The 24,661-nt window shown below is 33.3% G+C and overlaps 1 protein-coding gene across 2 annotated transcripts in view; it reads left to right on the top strand.

Annotated features, from left to right (window-relative positions):
• The window catches only part of LOC125048974 (irregular chiasm C-roughest protein), a 114,078-nt gene that overhangs the window by 17,325 nt on the left and 72,092 nt on the right, over positions 1-24,661 (top strand). For both annotated transcript variants that reach the window (XM_047647959.1, XM_047647958.1), the window contains exon 2: positions 20,046-20,167. In XM_047647959.1, coding sequence (XP_047503915.1) covers positions 20,046-20,167 — 122 coding nt within the window. The remainder of the gene's footprint in view (positions 1-20,045; positions 20,168-24,661) is intronic.

Raw genomic sequence — 24,661 nt, 5'->3', positions numbered from 1 at the left:
CGCTATTAAAATTTCAAAGTTCACAACTTTTTGTTTTACGAGGCTATTTTCCCCGGGGCGTCTCATGAGGAATAATTTCCCAAGGTATCCTATTACGAACAAGACAGCTGCTAAAATCGTACAATTCTAATGCGATCGCAGTTCCTATAATCATATGTTTAAATTAAAATAATAAACAAATGAATACTTGTAATCCAGCCAATTTCATACTTTATTCTTTTTTGAATTGGAAATTAAAACTCTTTTTTCAAGGTCACGTGCATTGTAAGTTGATTACCAAAGAACAACACAATTAAGGCAAATTGTACGATATAATCATAACAACTGATTTGATTACACTGTTTTAATTAAAGTTGTTATTCACCTTCCACGTTACTATGAAAAGAACTGGGGACCTTAGATTTGTTTTGACACATACCTAGTTAGTAGGAAAGTACTTTTATACCGCCAATAGCTATATATCAGATATTTATAACTCTAGTCACTTGATAAATAAGTGTGTCAAAAATCCTTAACGAATTTATATATATGAAAGTAACTAACTCCCTTATACAAAAAAAAAGTGTGAAAAGAGTTCAATTTACTGATTCAGTTTATATTAATATATATATATATAGCACCATAGCAATAGTAGCAGTAATACCTTTCATAATTGTACGATTATGCTCCCTGTGTTCATAATAATCCTATGGGACTGCACTCACACCTCTTGAAGAGAACGAAATGTCTTGATGTTTGCTCTTTACTTGACTTCTAGTTTACTATGACTTGCCGTATTCCAACTTTTACTTGCCAAAAAGGTTTAAATTTAATTTATTTGTCGCAAACAAATATTGTCTTTGTAGAGTTTCTCTAGTTTGCATCTACTTGACGTGAAATATATGTAGCTTTAATTTTTATTGTATTTCGTTATCATATTTTTATAGAAGAGTGAAACTGGACAGTTTTTATAATCGTCGTTATAGAAACTTTGCTGTTAATTATTATTATATCAATATTCCTACATAATTATGTGTTTACTGTGTTTATTCGCGGATACTTGGCGGACCCAAAAGGATGAGGAAGTTCCATAGATCTGTTTTGCGCTTCTTAAATTCTCATGTTATTTTCACACACGTTTCTATAATATATTTTCATAAGTACCTGATTGCTCTTCTTGCAAGGGTTTGATGTTTGAAAGCAAAAAATTATAATAAAACCTCCTTATATGTATGAATCATTACATATTTTTTCTGCTTTTCAAAATAAAACTTTGAAATTATAACCAAACCGGAACTCGCTGCCCACTGTAGTATTTCGAACCAATTCGACTTAGAGTCCTACAAGAACGTACCAATTTTTAAAAGGCCGGCAATGCACTTGCGAGTCTTCTGACAATGTCCATGTATCACTTAACATCAGATGAGCCTCCTGCCCGTATGCCTCCTATTACATTTTAAAAAAAGAAAATGTACCCACAAAATTCGTAAATCTTTACACATTACAATTTTTAATCCTCAAAGTTTGTTGTTGAAAATCAATACTATTGAGACATAGAGTTCACACAGCTATTCAAATGGTATTCTGTATCAGCTAACTTTCTGTGGTATGTGGCGTGTGCTGGCTAAATTGTGTATTGTTCGAGAAATTCTCCAGTCAGTTGCTGAAGTTACAATTCCTACAAGAAATTTGAAACAACTTTTTTTACGATCTTCGATTCTCTTCTATCATTAACAAGATTAAACCAAATAAGATTTTGTAATTTAACTGATTTTATATGATGATTTTTATTGTGTATATTAATACGTTTAGAAAGGACATTCAAACGTATTAATATTTAATATACACAATAAGCAATTTTTGAAGAGAATTCCGCCAACGGCTAAACGAACTTTGACACATTTAGACTTTATATGGAGAAGAATTGTAAATGTACTTTATGTATGTTTAAACCCTAATAAAGTCTCTCATAATTAAATGGTTTCTGGTCAAATTTAACTAATATAAAAAAAATACTTAACAGCTAGTGATTATTGTCAATATAAACGTTTTAAGTAAAGACATTAGTAGGTTATGTTAGGTGTTAAACTATAACTGTTTCTTAGACCGGCAACGCACTCGCGAGCCCTCTGGCATTGAGATTCCATAGGCGGCGATATCACTTAACATCAGGAGAGCCTCCTGCCTGTTCTATATAAAAAAAACATCAGCTTCATTTGGCTACATTACAGTGTAAAAAAATATATAAAAAATGTTATATTCAGATAGTATTTTAATTTCTTGCTCATTTATCCGTATAATTTATATATTAAATAGTGAATACATTGCAATATATGTATTATGTAATTAATATCCACAAAGGATTTGTTGCCCACTGCGCGTGCGCATCTTGAACAAAGATACAGTATACAAATTCCGCGAAGAGCGATCAGCGTTATTTAATAGTGAGAGTACAGGATATCGTCTTACGGAAACTATATACTGTGACCTGGAGCGCGTCGGATATATTCTTTGGTCATTACGTTACTTCGTAAGTTTCTCATTTGAATTGTATTTTTGGTTTCACATTTTTATTTTTGTCATATATTCCAGGTGACTACTACTGACAGTACAAGGTTACGAGGGCCTGAACTGACCATGCGAATTCTTTGCTGTACTGGATAAATAATACCTACTAAAACCTATTTCACTGCTAGCCGTTCTGTATAACATGCACCCGAGCTAATTTAATCCAAACTTTTTAGTTTACTGAGCTGAAAATGAATTGGTTTATAATTGTATAATGATTTGGGTAATGATAATGATGATTGGTGTGAATTTTTTGTTACCTAATCTTTTAAATACATTTTTAGTTGAATTTTCCACGTATATATAATGTTAATCGTTAACCGTATCAAGAGAGTATAAAACCAATTTTCCCTCTGACTGCGTAGCATGACCTTTACTCATAATTTTTGAATATTCGTTTCATAATTCTAAACCGATAATCGCAAACCATCAAAACCAATGTAAGCTATAGTATACTCTATGTATCGTTATTAAAGTCTAGTTTCCAAACAATAATAAATCAGATTATACAAAGACAATCGAACGGCATGAAATTTCATTTCAAAATACATTTTTCAATGCATTTTTAAATTCGAAACAAAAGAGATGGTAGCGAAGGAAGCGGGTATAGAATGTATAGTTTCCGAGCCGAAATTGATTGCCCGCTGGGCGCCATTAAAAATACATTACGATAGAACCGCTGCACTGTTTTATGACTAGGAATAGGGTATATCTTTTATGTATGACGATAAATATAGCCTTTGTTGTATTGATTGAATTGACGTCTAATGACATTGAATAAGAAAGCCTTTGTGACCAAAGATTGCTTATAAAGAGGTCTGGCATTCTGAAAGGGTTTGACTCTTCAAAGGGCTTCACAATTACAAATATGGTTTCTTTTCTTCATGTCAGAAGTAAACACGCGAACGTTGTTATTCGATTGTATCTTATCAGTTCTTAAAGGGACATTTGAAATAATAAGACTTTAATTGTCAGTAATTCTTATAATGAAATAAATAAATATTTCAGTGGAGCTACAACCTGTTTAGCCTTGGCCTCAGATTTCTGAATCTGTTTCATGATCATTTTTTAAATCTAGGCAATCAGCCTCCAGTGCCTAACACACGCCGTCGACTCTTTGGTTCTAAGACATGTCGGTTTCCTCACGATGTTTTCCTTCACCGTTCGAGCAAATGTTAAATGCGCACATAGAAAGAAATTCCATTGGTTCACAGCCGGGGATCGAACCTACGACCTCAGCTATGAGAGTCGCACGCTGAAGCCACTAGGCCAACACTGCTCTTATCGCTCACAATTCTTATAATTAGTAGTTCTTAAATATTCGATATGTTTAGTTTATGATGGACTGGAGTAGGAACCTAACATGTAAAGGCCACAAAGGTAATTTTTGTCTTTCGTAATCCAAATGGAGCCAGCGAGAGAAAGCAATTGTCATAAAGTCATCCCTCGTCACAATTCAGACGCTTTTAAAGCACCTTCAAAAACCCAGGGTAAGATTATAAAACAGAAGACGACTTTGACGGCTTTGACGCCTCAATGGTCTAGTGGTTAGTACCCCTGACTGCGAATCCATGGGTCCCGGGTTCGATCCCCGGCTGAGACAAACACCGATGTGATGAGCATTTGGTATTGTGCTTAGGTCTTGGGTGTTTAAATATGTATTTATATGTCTATCTATCTATAATATGTATGTATATCCGTTGCCTAGTACCCATAACACAAGCTTCACCAGCTTAGCATGGGACTAGGGCAATTGGTGTGAATTGTCCAAAAAAAAAAGAATACGAACGAATGTCAAATGCTTAAATTCGTCTTTTGTTTTGCACTGCTACTCTGGTACTAGTTTTGGTGACTACATCCAAGAATTAGTATACTCTCATTATATATTGTATGTTAAAATTAGTGATTGTTTCTTATATGATATTATCTAGTATTTTTACTAGTGATACTAGGTTAATTTTATTGTTATACTTTGATGGTGTACAGAAAATATAGCGTGCCTTGACTATAATTTTCTTTTATTTAAAAATAAATATACTTATCTGTGATTGAAATGTATTCCTAATGTATTAGGCTATTATTTGTTTATTAAGTGATTATTGTCTAATGAATTCATTATGTGGCAATTATATTTCGATTTGGTATATTAGACACCATTTCTAGATTTGTATCATTAAGTACAAATATAGAAAGATTATAAGGCAGGAATTTTACACTATATATCACATAATATGTCTATGATCTAGTGTCATTTCTATAGTATCATACTTACCATATACATTTTTAAAGAAGGAAGAAATTGTTCATTGATACACCATATAAAATATTAAAACGAAAAGTTCATGGTAAAAACATAGATTTACTTTTGTCAAGTGATTTACATACTTGGGCTAATCTTATACACAATACTGATTAACCTCCACAAGCCACTATTTTTTTAAATTAACAAAATAAAAGTTTAAATATAAATAAATAGAATATTAAATCAAATTTAAAAAGCTGTGTCCCTGTAGCAGTGAACCTTAAACGCTGGCTGCATTTCCTCGCTGTATTGCGATACTTCTATCTACCAGGCGCCAACTTAAATCTTAAATTAGCGTCTATGCTTTGAACTCCACGGCCCAAGACTCTCTACTCCAAAGGGAACAAAATCATAGGCAATAATAGGCAAGTCACACGCCGTCGACTTTTTGGGTTTATGGCAAGCCGGTCATCACGATGTTTCTTTCATCGAGCTAATGCATAAGAAAGTCTGTTGGTGAACCTACGACCTCAGATATGAGAGTCGCACGCTGAAGCCACTAGACCAACACTGCTCTACGAATCCCCTAATCTTCGGCTTATTGTACTATTTTGTTATTTATAGAAAAGCCTTTTGCATTTCATATACCGTACAATAGGGGAGCAAAAAAGGCCCAAAGGATTTTATTTGCAATAAAATTTAAATATTTCATATCGTAGGAAACCAATAATTGACAACGTCGATAACAAAAGATATTGTTTGAAGCAGCGTGATGAATTATTCATGTTTTTATTACCGTTTGGGTCCGTTGATGCATATTTTTTACGTTGATAAATAGTGTATGTTTTTTCGCTGCAAAAACCAAATTCGATATATTAGAATTTTGCGGTTTTTGTAATGCTGGTAATATATTTACTAAATCAAATACAAAATCATCAATGTCATCTTTGCGGCTTCAAGAACGCCTGCCCTGCGATTCTGTAACTCACTTTTCGAACTCACAACAGCGATTTTCGCATCGGCGGTCGCACTCAAATCAGTCGTGAAGCAGTCATTTTATGATTTGGCATTCTGATAAACAATAAACTATGAGCTCCCACCTTTTTGACTGAGTTGAGAGCGACCGCCGATGCGAAAACCGCTGTGTGAGTTCGAAAAGTGAGTTACAGAATCGCAAGGCTGGTCTGGGAATAAGCTAAGAACCTCAGCTGATTTATTCCGTCCATGTTTATAATAAAGTCTTTATTTGGCATGAAAGTGGTATATAAATTGTATGAAATACAAATAAATGCACAATCGGCTATGGTAGCATGCAAATGATAAAATATAAAAAAGAACAATTTAATGATTTATGTCATTGTAGGTCAAAACCTTGTCACCTAATAACTCCATAGGACTTTGCCTTAAAAAATCGAATTACCTTCTATATCATTTTTATGTAGAACTAAACTAAAATAACTAACACTAAACCATCGGAGATCGGATACTCCACTACTGCGACCAGAGTTTATTCTATATTTCTAATATAGAAGAAATCCTGGCAGTTTCATCAACGGACGTCAAGGCAGAATACAAAATACCATCCGCATTACCTCGACGTCCGTCGTTCCACAACTGAGCGTTTTTTAAGGCAATTTTTGTCGCGCACCACTACTATGTGGAACCAACTGCCCACTGAAGTATTTCCGAACCAATTGGACTTTGGGTTCTTCAAGAACAGAGCGTACAAATTCTTAAAAGGTCGGCAACTCACTTGCGAGCGTTCTGGCATTGAGAGTGTCCATGGGCGGCGGTATCACTTAACATCAGGTGAGCCTCCAGCACGTTAGCCCCCCCCCTGTTGTATAAAAAAATAATTATTGATATTTTCTATGTTCGCGGAGTGCGTTCATAGTAGCGATATCGTGTATATATATTGAATATCTTAATATATATAAATTGCGTGTCACGTTGTTTGTCCGCTATGGACTCCTAAACTCGGTAGTTTAGAGTCGGTTCGGTAACCGATAACAATCAAATTTGCACACCGTGTGTAGGTTGATCTAACTTAAAAGATAGGATAGGTTACATCTCAATTTATAACCCCAATATTATTTTATTGCAAAATATTTATTTATTATTTGATAGTCACAATTCTAGCAGATGGCGCTGTGTTGAAAGTACCAACGTTTCACATAAGCTACAATTTAATGGCATTACCACAAAAGAAGCATGGTGGTCCCCATGACTGGTGTTCTCCTACCGTTTCCCTTAAATAGTTTCCTACTATGTAAGATAACAAAAATTTGCCACTGCAACGCTTGGCCGAGTCTGCTAGTATTTTATATTTAATTGCGACATATTGTCTTAGTACTTTACAGATAGTGTATGTATTTATTAATAAATAAATAATTACCGATGTAGAAATAAATAACATAGTTATTGCCTTATGAACACTTATCCTGGGTGAACTAGAACACATAATGTTAATAAAACGCTTATATTAAAGATATAAATCATAGGTTGTGCCCTACTCTAGGTCATAGACTCCAGAGATAAGTAACTTAAATACGTTGCATACATGCGGCCCCATTCCGAGAGAACTCCTCTTCCAACTTCCAGCCTATTTAATTGTTTGCCGTCTAATAAGTTGTATAAATAAACGCTAATTATCATTATAATACGTTTCATAGGCGCTAATACAGATTGCAAGAAAAATAATTGCGCAGTAGTTATTATACGCATTTTATGCTCGTAATCAATTAATTGTTTTTCCCACGGTCACTGCATGTGAACTATACTGTATTGATAGGTTTCATTAAAGATAAAATGAAATAAGCAAAGATTTTATTCTTATTAGTATCACAATACGTATTGTTATAATAAGTCAATTTTATGTTATGGAAAAAGTTCTTATGAACATAAAATAAAAGTAAAAGCGTACATTAATATGGTTTTATTTTGGAAAATTAAAACCACAGACTTTGAAAAATATCGTTTCGCTGCTCCTAAATACAAAAGCAAATTTTTTCGCCTAATTACGACCCAAAATATCGAAAATTATGCTTTAAAAAAAATCCGTGGCGGTACAACCTTTTTAGGTCTGGGCCTCAGATTTCCGGATATGTTTCATGAGCATTTGTCAATCTAATACGTAAGTAGGTGGTCAGACTCCTATCTAGCATACGTCGACTTTTTGGGTCTACTACGGTTTGCTCACGTTGTTTTCCTTCACCGTTCGAGCAAATGTTAAATGCGTACATAGAAAGAAAGTCCATTGGTGCACCGCCGGGGATCGAACCTACGACCTCAGGTATGAGAGTCGCACGCTGAAGCCACTAGGCCAACACTGCTCTGCTTTGTGCGTATTTTCCAGATATTTCTAGTATCGCCACTGATTTATATTATTTTATTACGCACAAAGTTAGGAATCATTCAACCGGAAGGTAATTTCATCTCAGAGGTGAAAGGTAACAAATCAATATCCGCAATGATGGTCTGCATCAATTCCCACGAGGTCCATTATCGTACAATAAGCACACGGTACCGAAAATTGGTACTTTATGTTTATAAATTACGATAAACAGGGCTGTCTTCTGGTATTTTGTCTAACTTAATTTATTTATTTACACTTCGTTACATTTATAGAAAAACAAGTAACATACATAAAAATTATAAGGGATGCAACAGCCTTATCGCTAAAAAGGGATCTCTTCCAGGCAGTAAGGAAAAAAACGAAAAAAAGAAATATGATGGGTAAAGTGCCACAACTGCATGACCAATTCTTATAAGAAATTATAGAACCACCAATAGTAACGAAACGAAACGAAAGTTTTACTAAGTTTCGCTATTGTTTGGTAGTTATGTGTGGTCGTAAGATGAAATATAATATAAAATACTTTTAATAAAGCTAAGAAATGTATCGTTGGGTGTTTAAGTATGTGTCATAGAAAACATAATTTAAAAAAAATAATTTAACCAGTTATAGAAACTACATAAGTAATACTACATATTACGTATATAATGTAAGACTTTCAGCTATAAAAAGTGTTTTAAAAATATAATAATTAACAAAACCGAAAACATTTTATAATTTTAGAAACTATGTTTTTATATAACAGGCTGGAGGATACCTCCGCTTATGGACGTATTGCCAGAAGGCTCACGACTGCGTTGCCAGCCTTTTAAGAATTCGTTCGCTATTTTCTTGAAGGACCCCTTTGCCCCCTGTTCTATAAAAAATCCTAAGGCAACAGTTTAACTACTGCATTATGTTCGTCTACCTATTACTATATAGATAGGTATCTACTCTATGTAACCCAGTTGATAATTTGATAGAGCATTTTAAAATAAATAACTTTAATCAATGTTTATTCATCATAGTCGATTACAAAACTATGAGATTCCCACGACATCAATTATCACACAATGAACGCTAGCACGCGGTGTCGAAAATTGGGACTATATGTTTACAAATTACACGATAAGTGTCTATGACAGAGCCGGACTTGACCAAGTCTCGGAAATGAGAACGATATAAATATAACTAAAAACATTATTAGTATTTTAATTATGCGCTTTCCGTTCAATAATTAAATAAAATCTTAGAAAGTATTATAAAAGCCGTGAAGCTATTAATAACTACAAATGTTATGGATTGAATTATTAAACTTTAATTTGTCAAACTTAGCATTTTTATAATTAAAACTTTGATTGTTATAGGATACAATTAATATATTACCAAATGTAATGAACAATCAATTTTATTGTAAGTATAACTGTTTGAATCAAAAGAAACAAAAGAAATGACGTAGTAATGAGATAGGTGGTATAGCCGTGTGGAACGAATGAATGAGGAGCTTACTAGTGGTATATACACTGCCCTGAATGGTAAGTCAGGTTGGGTAGGCCTTGTTGTAGCCTCGTTGGACTAAACAATGTGGTCGAGCATGCATGGTAAATGCCATGAAAGTGGATGAAGCAAGAGAGGTATATCAGGACCTAGCAAATGAAGATCCGTGGTCTCTTCTTTTATGTAAAGCTCATCTGATGTTAAATGATAGACACTAAAATCATCAGATAGGTTTTTTTAAGAATTGGGGAAAAAAGGCGTGAAGATATAATTAAATATAATCTTTTAGAGAAAAAACTTGTAAGATTGGAAGTTATCTTTAGAATAAAGAAGACTTAAACCCTAAGGCAAAAGTTTAATTAATGCATTATGTTAGTCTGTTTGTCTCTGACACATTAATTTATAACAAACCTCATTACTCGTAAGTACGTCCCTGTCGGTACTGGCCACACTTAATAGCGAAATACAAAAGTATTTGCCTGCATTTTCAAGCTTCTTTGTCCGATGATTGATGGGGCCTTATTGTCGAGTTTACTTTGAAAAATGAATGCCAGGATTGTGCTCACTTGATTGCACTCTGTCATTTGGGTCAGACGTTTTTGCCCGGCAGGTTTAATACACGCTACGCCAGACGGGGCCAGGCTGTAATTGAAAGTGGTATTGTTTACATTTCCAGGGTAATTTCGGAGTTATTTCGATGTGAACGATATGATTGTGGTTTTAAATTATAGCGTGTGGCATGCTTAGGAACGATTGTCAACTGTTTATGTCTGGTTACAAAGGGGTGCTAAAAGTTACTTTATGTAGATATATATGGCTTTGGAAATGACTAATAGCTTTTTTCACGCATTCTTGAGTTAATGCTTATGTTACAAATCAGATCTGCCTGTTCTGCTTTCGATTGTGATTAAACTACTTAATAATTTTAAAATTAATTTAGCACACCATGGTACTTTTTGTCATAATTCAGAACAGATAAGGTCGATGCGAGTTATAATATTACGATTTAAATATATGTCGGAGCAATGGCGCTGGTATCGGCTAACAATTTCATTCTTTAATAACTTCATAGTCAAATTAGTTCAAATCAGTTATGCCTTATGTGATTTTCCGATATTAATACATCTGCAAATTAATAAACTATTTGATAGTCTGTAGTAATTTAATGTATCAATTAAAGTAATCTTTGATATTTATAGTCATTGCGTTGGTAATATTTAAAATTATGATAAATAATTTTTAGCAATATTAATAATGACTCCATAGTCATTATTCATCGACCATTGAATAGTCGTTAGTTTTTAGATCTAGCAAAATTGACAAATTAAATAAACCATTCGGATTAACGGTTTTGCTCTAATTTGACTTTGACGTTATTAAATGATAATGACAATGGCAGCTGACACTAACACCATTGCTTCAACATAAATAATAAAGACTATTAAATTACTACAGACTATCAAATAGTCTGCTAATTTGCAGATATATTAATATTGGCAAATCAAATAAACCATATAGCTGATATGAACTAATTTGACTTTGAAGTTATTAAATAATGAAAATGGCAGCTGATACCAGCGTCATTGCTCCGACATATACATATCTTATTTTAGTCTTTAAAAAAAAAGAAAGAAAGAAAACCTTCAGCTAAGATAGAAAAATAGCTACCACTAAGATTCCGTGTGTCGTGGGCAGCTAGTTTCTTCCATTTGACATATTAATGATTTTTATTAATGGTACTTGACTTAACAAATTCTACATAACACTTACAATTTCCAGTTCAAACAATTTGTATGACAAAACGTAGCGATTAAAATCAGTGGCGGAGAGTTTCTTGCGAGTTCTTCTTACCCGCTCTACGCCCTTGATTTGCGAAAAGATGTTAAATTGATTATAAATGTAAATTTAGAATCAATATAAATCATCAATATTAATATCAATTTCTTAAAATATTTATATGGAAACATTAAGAGCACTTTAAACCATTCCATTTAATAATATCGTCTAATGCAAAACTCCCTAACAAATCATACAGTCTGCCAAAATATAAGGTAAAATCGTGGTTCGGCCACTCAGCATACGTAATATCGCAAAATTCATACGGCAAGCAATATATATTCTGTTTGCAATCACTGTAACACACATGGCTTCTATGACTTTTCCGTCGCCGGCATTTCCTATGCAAATTTCATTTGTACTGATTTCTCTTTGTTTGTTTTCTTTGTAAGTGCACCTTGATGGCGGATTTACATATCAAAAGGTTAAATTATTGATTGGAGATTGGAGACCTTTTATGCAATAGAATTGAGATGTTGGGCCCAAAAAAGCATTGTTGTTATGAGTGTCTAGTAAAAATTAAATTATTAATTTCTTTATAACACATTGTTGTATCTTTTGTCACCTTTTTTACGTTTTTTAACTTCCAGAAGATTTTATTTGTAATATATATATATTTAATTTTTATTTTAAATTACGCATATTTTTTTTATGGATCCATGGGTCCCGGGTTCGATCCCCGGCTGAGACAAACATCGATGTGATAAGAATTTGGTTTTGTGCTTCAAGACCTAAGCACTAAACTAAGCAGGTGTTTAAATATGTATTTATATGTCTATCTATCTATAATATGTATGTATATCTGTTGCCTAGTACCCATAACACAAGATTCACCAGCTTAGCATGGGACTAGGTCAATTGGTGTGCATTGTCCAATCTAAAAAAAAAAAATTTACTCTCTGTAGAGACACTCGTATATTTGAAACATTTCTGTGTTGTCGATTCTCTTCCGTGGTACATTTATAACGGCTTGTCTACAACTAATTTTTTTATAACTACGGTGCATTATGCGCGAACGAAGTTAAAAACCGTGAAGATTCAACTGATAATGTTTTATTAACCTGCTCTGTATTTTACGAAAGTAATTGTGTAATAAAATTAATTTTTATGTTCTTTTGAAGAATTTTTTAAGCTATGTCCAGTAGTAATATATTAGCAGTGTTGGCCTAGTGGCTTCAGCGTGCGACTCTCATCCCTGAGGTCGTAAGTTCCATCCCCGGCTGTGCGCATTTAACATTCGCTCGAACGGTGAAGGAAAACATCGTGAGGCATGCTTGCCATAGACCCAAAAAGTCAACGGCGTGCGTCAGGCACAGAAGGCTGATCACCTACTTGCCTTTTAGATTAGGCAAGTACATGATCAGCTTTCTTTGCTTTTACAATTATTATTAGTTGCTGCAAACCCTAAGACTCATTAATCGCCTTTATCCAATAAACTACAAAGTTAATTAAAACACTACTATATTAAAAATATATGTAATATTGTAAATTTATAATAATACATAAATTTAATCCGGTTAAAAAGTTTTTTCTTTAAATGTGTAAAGGTTATGTCAATAAACGACAATACTACACTACTATATTTTACATATAAACATATAGCCAATAGAATAAGTTGCGTTTCTTACAGTGAAATAATAAATACGGCATTTAAAAATTATTCCATTAACCAAGTTTATAATAACAACCTTAAAAAAAGGTTTATTTTTAAGAGGCTTAAGGCATATCGTCGCTGTAGAATGATCTCCTCGTGTGTTCTCTACACAAAATCCAAATTTTACAGAAAAAAAAAAGTTTTCATTTCGTCACTGTTCGTTATATTGTGCTTTCCATAGTTTTGGATGGTAAAAAAGACTTATTTATGTTATTAACCAATCCCTTACTTCATTATAATATAATTTCCAAATCTATGCATTCTGAGATCCTTAAACTATCCAGATATAAACTCGCAAGTCACATAGAAATTACTCTAGCCAAATTGGATTTCGAATCTACAGAGGCATTACTACGTATCTTGGTATGACTTTGAGGTTTCAAAAACTAACACAGACACAGTGCACGATCATAACAACTTTCAGCTACACTCTCAAATACATGCGCATACACACCCATTCACACACCCACTCATTCACTTTGTACTTTGTACCACTAAATTTATTATTTTTATTTTTTATTATGTTTTTTGTAACCGGTTTAAACATGTAAATATATAAATAATTGTTTTCTAGTTACCCACAACACAGGGCCTCCCTAGTGTGAGGACTAGCGATACTCGTATATGAATTCTGTCACAACCCTTTTGTCATAAATAAAGTTTTATTTATTTATTTTTATTATTATTATTAGATTATACCAGTTTAATGACATAAGAGTCTAAGAATAAAAAAACGACGGGTTGCACTCCGGGACACCCGTCGTTTTTTTATGTTATAGTTATTGTATTCTAAACCATAAATGATAGTACTTTTTTAGTTATATTTATTCCCTAACCATTCCAAAATATCAAAAATGCTCAACGTTAATATTTTTAGTTTTCACTTCAAAAATAAATGTTTTTTTGACATACGAGGTTTTCATATACGGTGACGATATAGGATAAATATGATGCAAGTAAAAATTCTAAACCCAGCCAACTAGTACCAAGAATACTTATCGTAAATAAGCCGCGCGACGTTTGGTCAATTCCACGTAAATCCCGACCGTCCAATTTTCCCAGTGAGCTTGCATTGTGACTTGTGCATTTCCACCGAGCGATAGCGATTAGCTAAGCTATTGATGGATTATAATGTATTAGATGCTTCCCACGGCTTTATTCTTTAGATCTAAGAGAGGAGTAGCTCGGGATTTTTCATGGATAGCGTAACTTCTGAAAGCCAACATATTCAAACTTAAATACACTATAGACATTTCTGTGTCTGTTTCGCTATTTGTTTTTAAGTTATGAGGTGATCAGCCCACCTACAATATATCGATGTTTGAATTGCGTCGTTTTATTCGAAAAATGTTATGTCATACTACATGCTGACCCGGCAAATGTTGTTTTGCCATGTATATTATTTCTAGGAAAAAAATGTTTTTTCTTCAATAAATATAACTATCTACAATAATAAAAAATAAGGGTTGGTCGTACAGGGGTGACAATTAGGGTTTTATGTATTTTTGTATGCTGTACCATAAAAAAAATAAAAATTTAGCGAGGGACCACCCTTAATATTTAGGGGTTTGTTGAAAGATAGATAGTAGCCAATTCTCAGACTTACTGAATATGCATTAAAAAACTCAAAGGAATCGGTCGAGCAGTTTCGGAGGAGTTTGGGAACGAACATTGTTATATATATAAATAAACTTTGAAAGCTCAACATATTTAGCCATGTTATATATTCGGTATACAATATGCTGTATATTGTATACCGAATTATTTGTTTATTTATTATTATAGTACGCCGCCGGCCATGGACATCCAATGACATATGGCTAGCGAGTGCGTTTCCGGCCTTTTAAGAATTGATATGCTCTCTTCTTAAAACTCTATGTCGAATTATGCTAATATGTCAAAATATTTGTTGATAAAAAATATAAAAATTATATCGTAGTAAAGCTTGAATTACGATTGACGTTTCTTAGTAATTAAACAAATTTAAATTTAATTATTTCAGTACGTGCTTGGCGTAATCAACATAATGTTTAAGTATTTACTAGTAAAGTGTGACTTGTGAGTGACGGTAACGCATGAGTTTCTGTAATTAACTGAATGCTATTTCCAGTTCCATGTAAGTGCTTTTAAATGTGAAATCATTGGACTACACGAATTTCATATAAAACCCTTTAAATATAATTGACATTTTATGCATTTTTCAATATTGAGGCTATTTATTTATAGCATGCCAGTATGTTATATATATTTATTATGTAAAGGCAAACACAGTTAATGACTACCTAGAAGACAAAAACGCTAGGCAATAGTTCTAGTTATATTGTTATAATTTGTTTTGTTATCTTTGAAGTGTTGTGTGGACTTAACAATGATTTGTTTAAAACCGATCTAGAAGTACTGTTTAATCCTATAAAATCGCGAAGAATTCGAAAGAGAGGTGTCTGAACTCTGAATTTAGAAAATTGTGCTGATTTTAGTTATAATAATTGACAACTTCTCAAGTCTTAAAGTTATTAAATTATCACTATTATATAAATGATTTAACGTGAAATAAATAATCTTTGACTAAGTTTGACGCTATTAAAAAGCTCCTAAGTTCGAAATTATAAAAGTTAAAATCCTTATGTTTGTAAGAAAAAAGGAAGGTATGTCTAGAAAATGCTAATTTCATATTGGTGTAGAGAATGTTCTGTAAGCAGTGTAGATGACTCTTAATCCTGTGGTCATGCGTTCAAACCCCTACTGTGAATTCTCTCTCTGTGGACACAATTTGCAAACAAGTGATACGCAATATAATATGAGTTTGACGACTCATTGGTCCAGTGGTTAGTAACCCCTGACTGCGAATCCATGGGTCCCGGGTTCGATCCCCGGCTGAGACGAACATCGATGTGATGAGCATTTGATGTTGTGCTTAGGTCTTGGGTGTTTAAATATGTATTTATATGTCTATCTATCTATGTATGTATATCCGTTGCCTCGTACCCATAACACAAGCTTCACCAGCTTAGCATGGGACTCGGTCAATTGGTGTGAATTGTCTTTAAAAAAAAAAATATTCTCTACATACTGCTGCATCCAATCCAAAACATGAGAAACGACCTACGCGTGTACACAAGCTAAAACTTCTAGAACACTCGAATAAATAAACCGCTGGAGTACAATAAAGTAATATTTATTCCCCGCTGTGAGATGAAAGAGATTTTAATTCATTTTACGGTACGGACCAAGTCAAATATTTACACAACTGAATGGATACAAAAAATGTACCAACTCATTCCCTGTCCTGTCTCATTCCCACTGAATTTGAAGCGGTGTTTTAATGTTGAGAATAGTAATTATTGGAGACGGGTGTCGGTGAATTCCATTGATAGTTTCATTTTATTTATAAACTTAGCGATGTAGTGCAGGTATTAGACTAATAAAGCGATGATACGTAATCTGGATTGTTAAATGAAAGTATTCCTACAATGCGCTAAAACCTTTTTAATTTAGGTCTGGGCCTCAGATTTCTGTAGTTCATCATTTGTCAACCTAAATGGCAAGTAGGTGATCAGCCTCCTCTGCCTGAAACACGCCGTCGAGTTGTGGATCTAAGGCAAGCTCACGATGTTTTCTGCTAGAAGAAGCTAAACGGCCCACTGTTCTATGCTTCAGTCAGGCGAAATTAATATGACAATAAATTTCGTATTTTAATCTAATATATAAAATTCTCGTGTCGCGGTGTTTGTTTAAACTCCTCCGAAACGGCTCGACCGATTCTCATGAAATTTTGTGTGCAATATGAATGCAATTCAGTATGTCTGAGAATCGGACAACATCTATTTTTCATCCCCCTAAATGTTAAGGGGTAACCCAAATTTTTTTTTTTTTAGATTTTTTTTTCTGTTTTTATTTTTATGATACAGCAATAAAAAAAACATACAACCCCTAACTTTCACCCCTCTACGATCAACCTCTATTTTTTATTATAAATGATACACGGCAAAACGACATTTGCCGGATCAGCTAGTATAACTATAAAATTAGATTTTGGACATTAGATTAACAGAAAATATCTAGGATATGTTCTAATAGTCAGTAACCATCTTCGGTAGGCACAGAAGAACTATCATCCATTAGAAAAATTCTTCTAACGAATGTGAAAATGTACAAACTCGAAAGAGTCCTGAAACAACAAAGCAATATATTTAATAGCCCTTATATACAAAGTCACGTTAAAACTGTCAGGTAATAAACTTCGCAATAACTTTAATTTTCCGTTCACACGCAATATGGAGCTGTTTAATAATATTCATAAACCAGTGTTGCTATAACCCTATATTGGACTCTCATGTTTCTATATATTATCTCTTTCCATACATCTATTCTCAAATATAGAAGATTCTAGCATAGAGTTACTAAGTCACAAGGCTAACACTGCTCTTAGACTATGGACAAAAAGGGCCAATGATGGACATTCACAATACCAAAAGACTCGTGAGTGAGTTGCCGACTTTTTACAGTTGGTTCACTTTTTTCTTGAATGATCCTAGGTCAAATTGGTTTGAAAAACTTCGAGAACGTTGGTACGCGGAACAATTAATTGTTTACAGAATAAAATTAACTTCCGACTTAAAAATTAATAACGACGTTTTTATTTTCACCAAGTACAAGATTAAGTGTTAGAACACTGAGGCTTTCACGCGTGCTGAATATAAATTTCACAGTAAGAGAAACTTACTGCAAATTGAAGTTGTATGAAGATCCGAGAGCGTGGTCTTATCCTTACAGTTTTGCTTTTAGACGACTTATTTAGTTCTTGTAAACTGAAAACTATATCTACGTTTTTCTATGTGTGTATTCTTTGGTTTGAAATAATGTAACCTTGTGTTTTGTGAGTGGCTTTATAACACTTTTAGGGTGGTTTTAGATTTTGTTATCTCTTTTTTGATACTTACACGATATTTGTGTATCTAACTATGTTTTCGTATGAGAAAGTAAATGGTGTATTAGGTTGTAAACATGCTGGTCCTACTCCATAGGACAATCATAGAGCCTGGACAAAATCAAATTGGTTGCTGATTTTTTGCGTTAACATATTTTTGTTATTTTTTTTTAAATTTATAATGCTACAAATGTAATTATTTTATTTTATCTCCCACACTGTGTTATTGTGTTTTTTTATTATTTTTATTACTCTTTAATGTAAATATTCTACGGTTTCGATATTTGTAAATATGTGAGGAAAATGTATACTAACTTTTTTACTATAGTAGTTTATTCTAAGAGTACATTGTCTTCACATATAATTATTTAACAAAATTTAAAATTAATGTAAACAAAATATTGTAAACGTATTTTAAACGAGTAAGTGTGGAGTTTCTTGCCCATTCTTCTCCACACGAAACTACCTTTTGGAAGGGGCAATTAGAATCTTATTTGTATTTTGTTTGACGTGCAAAAGTGCCATTTTAGGTGGTCTAATTCAAATAAATGACTGACTTTGACTTTGACTTTAACAAACCTGTAGCAATTGGTGTATTAGGTTTTCAACGAAAGTTACTGAACAACGGAATGGGTTGAGATTCGTTATGGCAACTACTTGGCTTCCACTTTTAACTTCGATTATTATATTAATACTTTGATAAAAGCGATATATTCGGATTTTTAAATATGCGTAAAGCCCAATATTATTTTGACATTTAAACATATAATAACGATAGTAGATTTCAAATTAAACAGCGGTTTTTCATTTTCAATTGGTAGTTAAATACCTGCCGGTTAAAATAATACAAGGATTTCTGAGTATGATTAAATCAATTTCACGATTCAACTTGTGAATGCTAGCGGAAATGAAACCACGGCATTGCAACAAATAAGTATCGAATATAGGCGACCTTTTATCGCTACGAACCGTATTAAATCTAACAGCGTATGAGTTACTCATTGAATTTTCATTTGTATAAAGCAAAGTTTAGGACAGACACAGAAATGTATCTGATTGTTTATGCTGTCTTATTAAAAGTAGGTCTTGTGTGGGGAGTGATATCTGAAATTAATGTACTGATTTACTTTTTAGCTTTTTATAGTATTACTAGCTGACACGGCAAACTTTGTTTTGCCATGTATATTATCTCTAGGAAACATTTTTTTAGTTCAATAAAAATTACTACATATTACTACTATAATAAAAAATAGGGGTTGATAGTAGAGGGGTGAAAGTTAAGGGTTGTATGTATTTGTGTACGCTGTATCATATAAAAAAAAGTAGATGCTGTCCGATTCGCAGACCTAACCAATAGGCACAAAATTTCAAGAAAATCGGTCGAGCCATTTCGGACGAGTTTATCGTGACACGAGAATTTTGTATATTAGATTAAAAAGTATTTTTTATACCAAGATATTAATTAATGTAGACAAGTGCACCATTAATTTTCCCATCTCTTCATTTCCTTAATCCATCAGCCTGAAGGAAATTGATAATTAAAAAATCTGTCTTGACAATTTTTATTCCTGATAAACTCGTAATAAGTTCTTTTAATTTTGTTTTAATAACAAACAAATACCGTGCTATTGCTCATATTAAAAGTGGTTATAATTAATTTAATTTAAATTTGTTCTCGGCCTTTGGGAGGGTTGTGCGGTACCGGGCGAGTGCCTAAACCGTACATGGAGGACACGGTCGAATTTCTAAAGACAAGCACGTGTTATAAAAAATCCTATACTTGACGCTGGCTAATGTACAAATCGTGCCAGAGCCATAAAAAAAAAGTGTTTATAGAGGTTTTGTTCTGTAAGTTCAGGCTTCGTTTTCCGGCGAAACAGTTTTTAGTTTGTAGGCACTGAAGGCTGATCAATTATACGGGATATGATTTATAAATCTACCTCTATGGTGTATTAAAAGGGAATTAAATGTGGTTTAGAGAAACATAATAAAAACGTGTTTATTTCAGATGCTGTCCAAAGATTCGTGGAATTTCCAACGTATACAGAAGTGAACCCAGGTGAAGATGCTCTCCTCAAGTGCCGGATATCAGACAAAAAAGGAGTTTGTTCCTGGCAGAAGGACAATAAGGTAAGATTCTTTGTTAAATATTAAATTCGTACAATATATAGTTATTTTACAATAACTACAGCTATTTGTACGCTGAGATTACGAGATTTATTTGCATTTTTAAGCTTTTGCATAGCTTCTATCGCGGGCCTCGAGCGTGGAGACCGAATCCAGAAATTCCGTAACGAAAAAAACCTTACGCGTTAGAGCGGGACAGAACGCATACTGCGTAATCACATATCTCTGACGAGATCGATGCACCGGTGCGCGTTAGAGTGAGACAGACTATATAGGCGAGTTAGTCTGGTAGAGTGGTAGATTGAATTAATTTATCAAAGAAAAAACTTGAATTAATATCAAAGAAAAAAAAATATTGGTTGTTTGTAAAGTAGGTTTACGATCGAGATGTTTACGTGATAACGTCTTATTGGTGATATAAGTTTTTGGGAAGTAAGGAATTAATGAAGATAACAATTTTTTCAAATTTTAAATTACATCTATCGTTTTATTCACACTTTTGATGATAAATTTCGGGTGTAAAATGACAAGTTTACTTATTCGACTATGATATACATTTTTCTTCATACATTCACGGAATGACTGGCAGCGCTCGAGATGAGACGGGAGATCGGTCCGTCTCTCTCTCGTTATACCTGCGATCGCGCTCGTGAGGTTTTGGTGTGACACAAGTTTCTGAACACTGTCACCCGACTAAAACGATTTTAAAGACGTTATCACGTCAAAAATACTGCATAAATAAATAATTATAATTGCATAAGTCGAAAAAAAAATGCAATAGCTTTACCACGGCAGTCCCCGAGTGCCACACGTTTTTTTTTATATAGAAATGCCTGAAGGAAATACTCGCTCATTCTTGATTATTCGTAATATAACGCCACTATTGATTAGATTAAATACTGACTTTTAATATACGATATACTACCTTTAAAATAATAAAGTTTCTTAAGCCCAAGCACGTTACAGAAAATATCATAAAACCTGTCGAAATCGTCGCCAAAAAACAGCTTCACCTGATTCACGTATAACGTTTTTAGAGAAAGTGAAAATCTCATTGAATTATTAAAACTCATTTTTAGTTTTTACTAAAACCAGTAATTCTTCAGTTGCGGTATGACGCAAACATTAGAATTTCACACAATTATTGAAAATTATAGAAGCTTGAATTATCTATTTAATGTTTTATCTTAATCACTTTTAACTTAAGAAGAGACTCGGCATTCTTTAAATTATTATATACCTTTTATAAGACTACTATATTTGTGTTAAAACTTAAAACATAATTTTTAAAACATACCAAACAGATACCTCAAACATAAACACAAATTTCTTAAGGCTATAAATTATAATATTTGACGGCTCATTGGTCTAGTGATTAGTAACCCTGACTGCGAATCCATGGGTCCCGGGTTCGATCCCCGGCTGAGACAAACATCGATGTGATGAGCATTTGGTGTTGTGCTTAAGTCTTGCCTGTTTAAATATGTATTTACATGTGTTAGGTCTATCTATGTACAATATGTATGTATATCCGTTGCCTAGTACCCATAACACAAGCTTCACCAGCTTAGCATTGGACTAGGTCAATTGGTGTGAATTGTCCAATCAAAAAAAAAATATATATATGATAACCTAGTGACAATTTTGTATTGCCAAAAAGACATCAAATAGATCCCAGCTAGAAACAGTTTTTCTTTAGTTATTATTAATGTTCCCAGATCTTCCTCTAATATTTCAAGATCATTACCCAAATCAGTGCAGCCATTTTCGAGTTTTAGCTAGACAATAGAACAGTAACTCATTTTTATTTATATAGCATAATGAATAATTTTATCTAACTTTATCACGTATAATAATTTCACACTCATTTTCTCATATTCGATTACTAAGTATTGTTATTGTACACTGTATTTCTTAGTTTATAGCTTTTTCAATTTTTATAATATTTTCTTCCAATGTTCGTTCAGTAGCTGTGTCTAAATGATGTACCTATGTTTTTAAAAGACAATAAACTAATAATTTACCTTCAAATGCGGATATATACGTATAATTCAACAGGTTCACTGGGAAGTTCTAGAAAGCTAAAAAATATGGTTCTTTAAACCTTAAATCCTGGAAAATCAGCCGTGCGATTCTGTGAATCCGTGAGTTCACCTCGCACTAACAACGCTCCCTTCGTCACTCACGTCATTTTTGGAATCTCATGGTATTCTGTTAAGCAATTTCACATTACGTCTTGACAAGCGGAGGGAGCTTGTAGTTTATTGTTTATCAGAACGCCAAATCGTAAAATGACTGCTTCACGAATCACGACTGATTTGAGCGCGACTGCCGCTGCGAAAACCGCAGTGAGAGTTCGAAAAGTGAGTTACAGAATCGCAAGGCTGCTCTGAAAGAATTTTTAACTCTAACTAATATTGGAAAAATGAACATCAATCCTAGTCCTTCAAAAACTCCTTTTGATTAATACATTTTGATAGCGCTTTTAGGCAAATATAGTAAAAATTCTGATGTAATTCATAGTTTTCCAGAGCTTTCGTTAAAAATATAAAACGTCATCCACGGATTAGGTGAAATGCATACGTTTGCAGCTCCGCATTTTCATATTCTTGCGTATTTTTCGTATGTTTATTGTGTGCGGTTGTAAAAGTTAATTACGCTGTTTTGAATAATCGCATTAGTTTTGCCTGACGGTAAGTATTCATAATCACAGAGTTTAAATTAAAAATAATAAAGTTATAACTTTACTGCAAAGTCTCAAAGCATTTTTACCAATTATTTCGAATTTTATTACTATTCATTTAATATTAGGTATACTTATTTCGTTAATCCGAGTGAGATAAATTATAGATTTAATATAAAATTTTATAATAAAGTGAACGAGCTAAGGTCAACCGTGAGGTTGTAGGTTCGATCCCCGGCTGTGCCCCATTGGACCTACCTATGCGCATATTTATCACTCGTTCGGTGAAGGAAAACATCGTGAGAAATCGGCATGCCTTAGAGCCAAAAAATTGTATCAGGCAAAGAAGATTGATCACCTACTTGCCTTTTAAAACAGATAGATAATAAGGCAAGGCAGCCAAGGTTCCGAAGATACTGGCAGCGTTCCCCCTTTGAATTGCTAGACTAATTCTTTGTATCTTCGGAACCTTGCCTAAAGGGACTCCTTTTAATGATATATTTTAGTTTATGTTAAGTTTAGTTATTTATTTCAATGTATGTTATTTTATTATTAGTTTTATGTGTCTATATGATTATTAGCGATATTATAATAAATATTTATTTATTTAATTTTTCAAATGTAAACTGAACTTTATGGATTGTAATGACTCCTTTTCCAGATAACACAACATATAAATAAATCAAAAGCCCACTGATATTTTATATAAAGTTATGATATGACGTTGCAATTAGTAAGCTATAATATGAATATCAATTACAAGATTTTGATTTAATTTTTTATAGCGATCTATTTACCTAACAGTTAACCTTCAACAGTATTTGAATTCAATATTCGACCGCAAATTTCCTAAAAAACCAATAATATTGTTCTTATTGCCTTCTTTTTCACAATGTTTAAAGTCCAATGTCAAATTTCTAGAGCAGCCAACTACAATGGCGACCTATTTTTCTTCAGTAAGATATAAAAACAATAACTGCATAGCGGTATTTACTTTTATATAAACAGTTTGTTCGTCGGTCGTATTTCCTTGCGGAAGTAGAAATATGTATTACTGTTTATTCTGTCATACGACAGATAAATAAAAGAAAACGTAACTGATTCAGAGAAAGAAATTCCCTTCTGTTTGTGCGGTTGTGCATGGACAAAAGTCGTGTGAAAAGGTTTTATATCTGTTCATTGTAGGTCTGTGTATTAAAAAATAATAATAGGCGTTACAACTTCTTTAGGTCTGGGCCTCACATTTCTGAATTAGTTTCATGATTTTTCAATCAATAGGCAAGTAGGTGATTAGCCTCCTGTGCCTGACACACGCCGTCGGCATTTTTGGGTCTAAGACACGTCGGTTTCCTCACGATGTCTTCGTTCAGCGTTACAGCGAATGTTAAATGCGCACATAGAAATAAAGACCATTGGTGCACAGCCGGAGATAGAACCTACGACCTCTGCATGAAAGTCGCACGCTGTAGCCACTAGGCAAACACTGCTATATTATCCCTCAAAGGGTAGCAGCCCACTAAAATGGATATCGATAGGCAGCTATGAATACTCTTTTTGTTGTCGTCCCTTAGGCTTGTTTGCCCCCTATCCTATAATATATGTAAACATATAATATATTATGGTTAGCATTTTATATTTAAAGTTAAACTTAAAAAAAACCCTCCCATCTGTTAAATGATTATAGGATGACGGATGGGCGAGCTGGGATGGTAACTAGACTGTGTATTTATAATCATAGCTTAAGTGAAAGTACGAAGACTAAACCACATCGTAAATTGCCATACTATTTTTGACATTATTGTCTAGGCTAGTAG

This window comes from Pieris napi, chromosome 4 (genome assembly GCF_905475465.1).
Source record: "Pieris napi chromosome 4, ilPieNapi1.2, whole genome shotgun sequence".
NCBI classification, from domain to species: domain Eukaryota; kingdom Metazoa; phylum Arthropoda; class Insecta; order Lepidoptera; family Pieridae; genus Pieris; species Pieris napi.
Note: the sequence above shows the minus strand (reverse complement) of the source record. Positions and strands in the feature narration are given on the sequence as shown.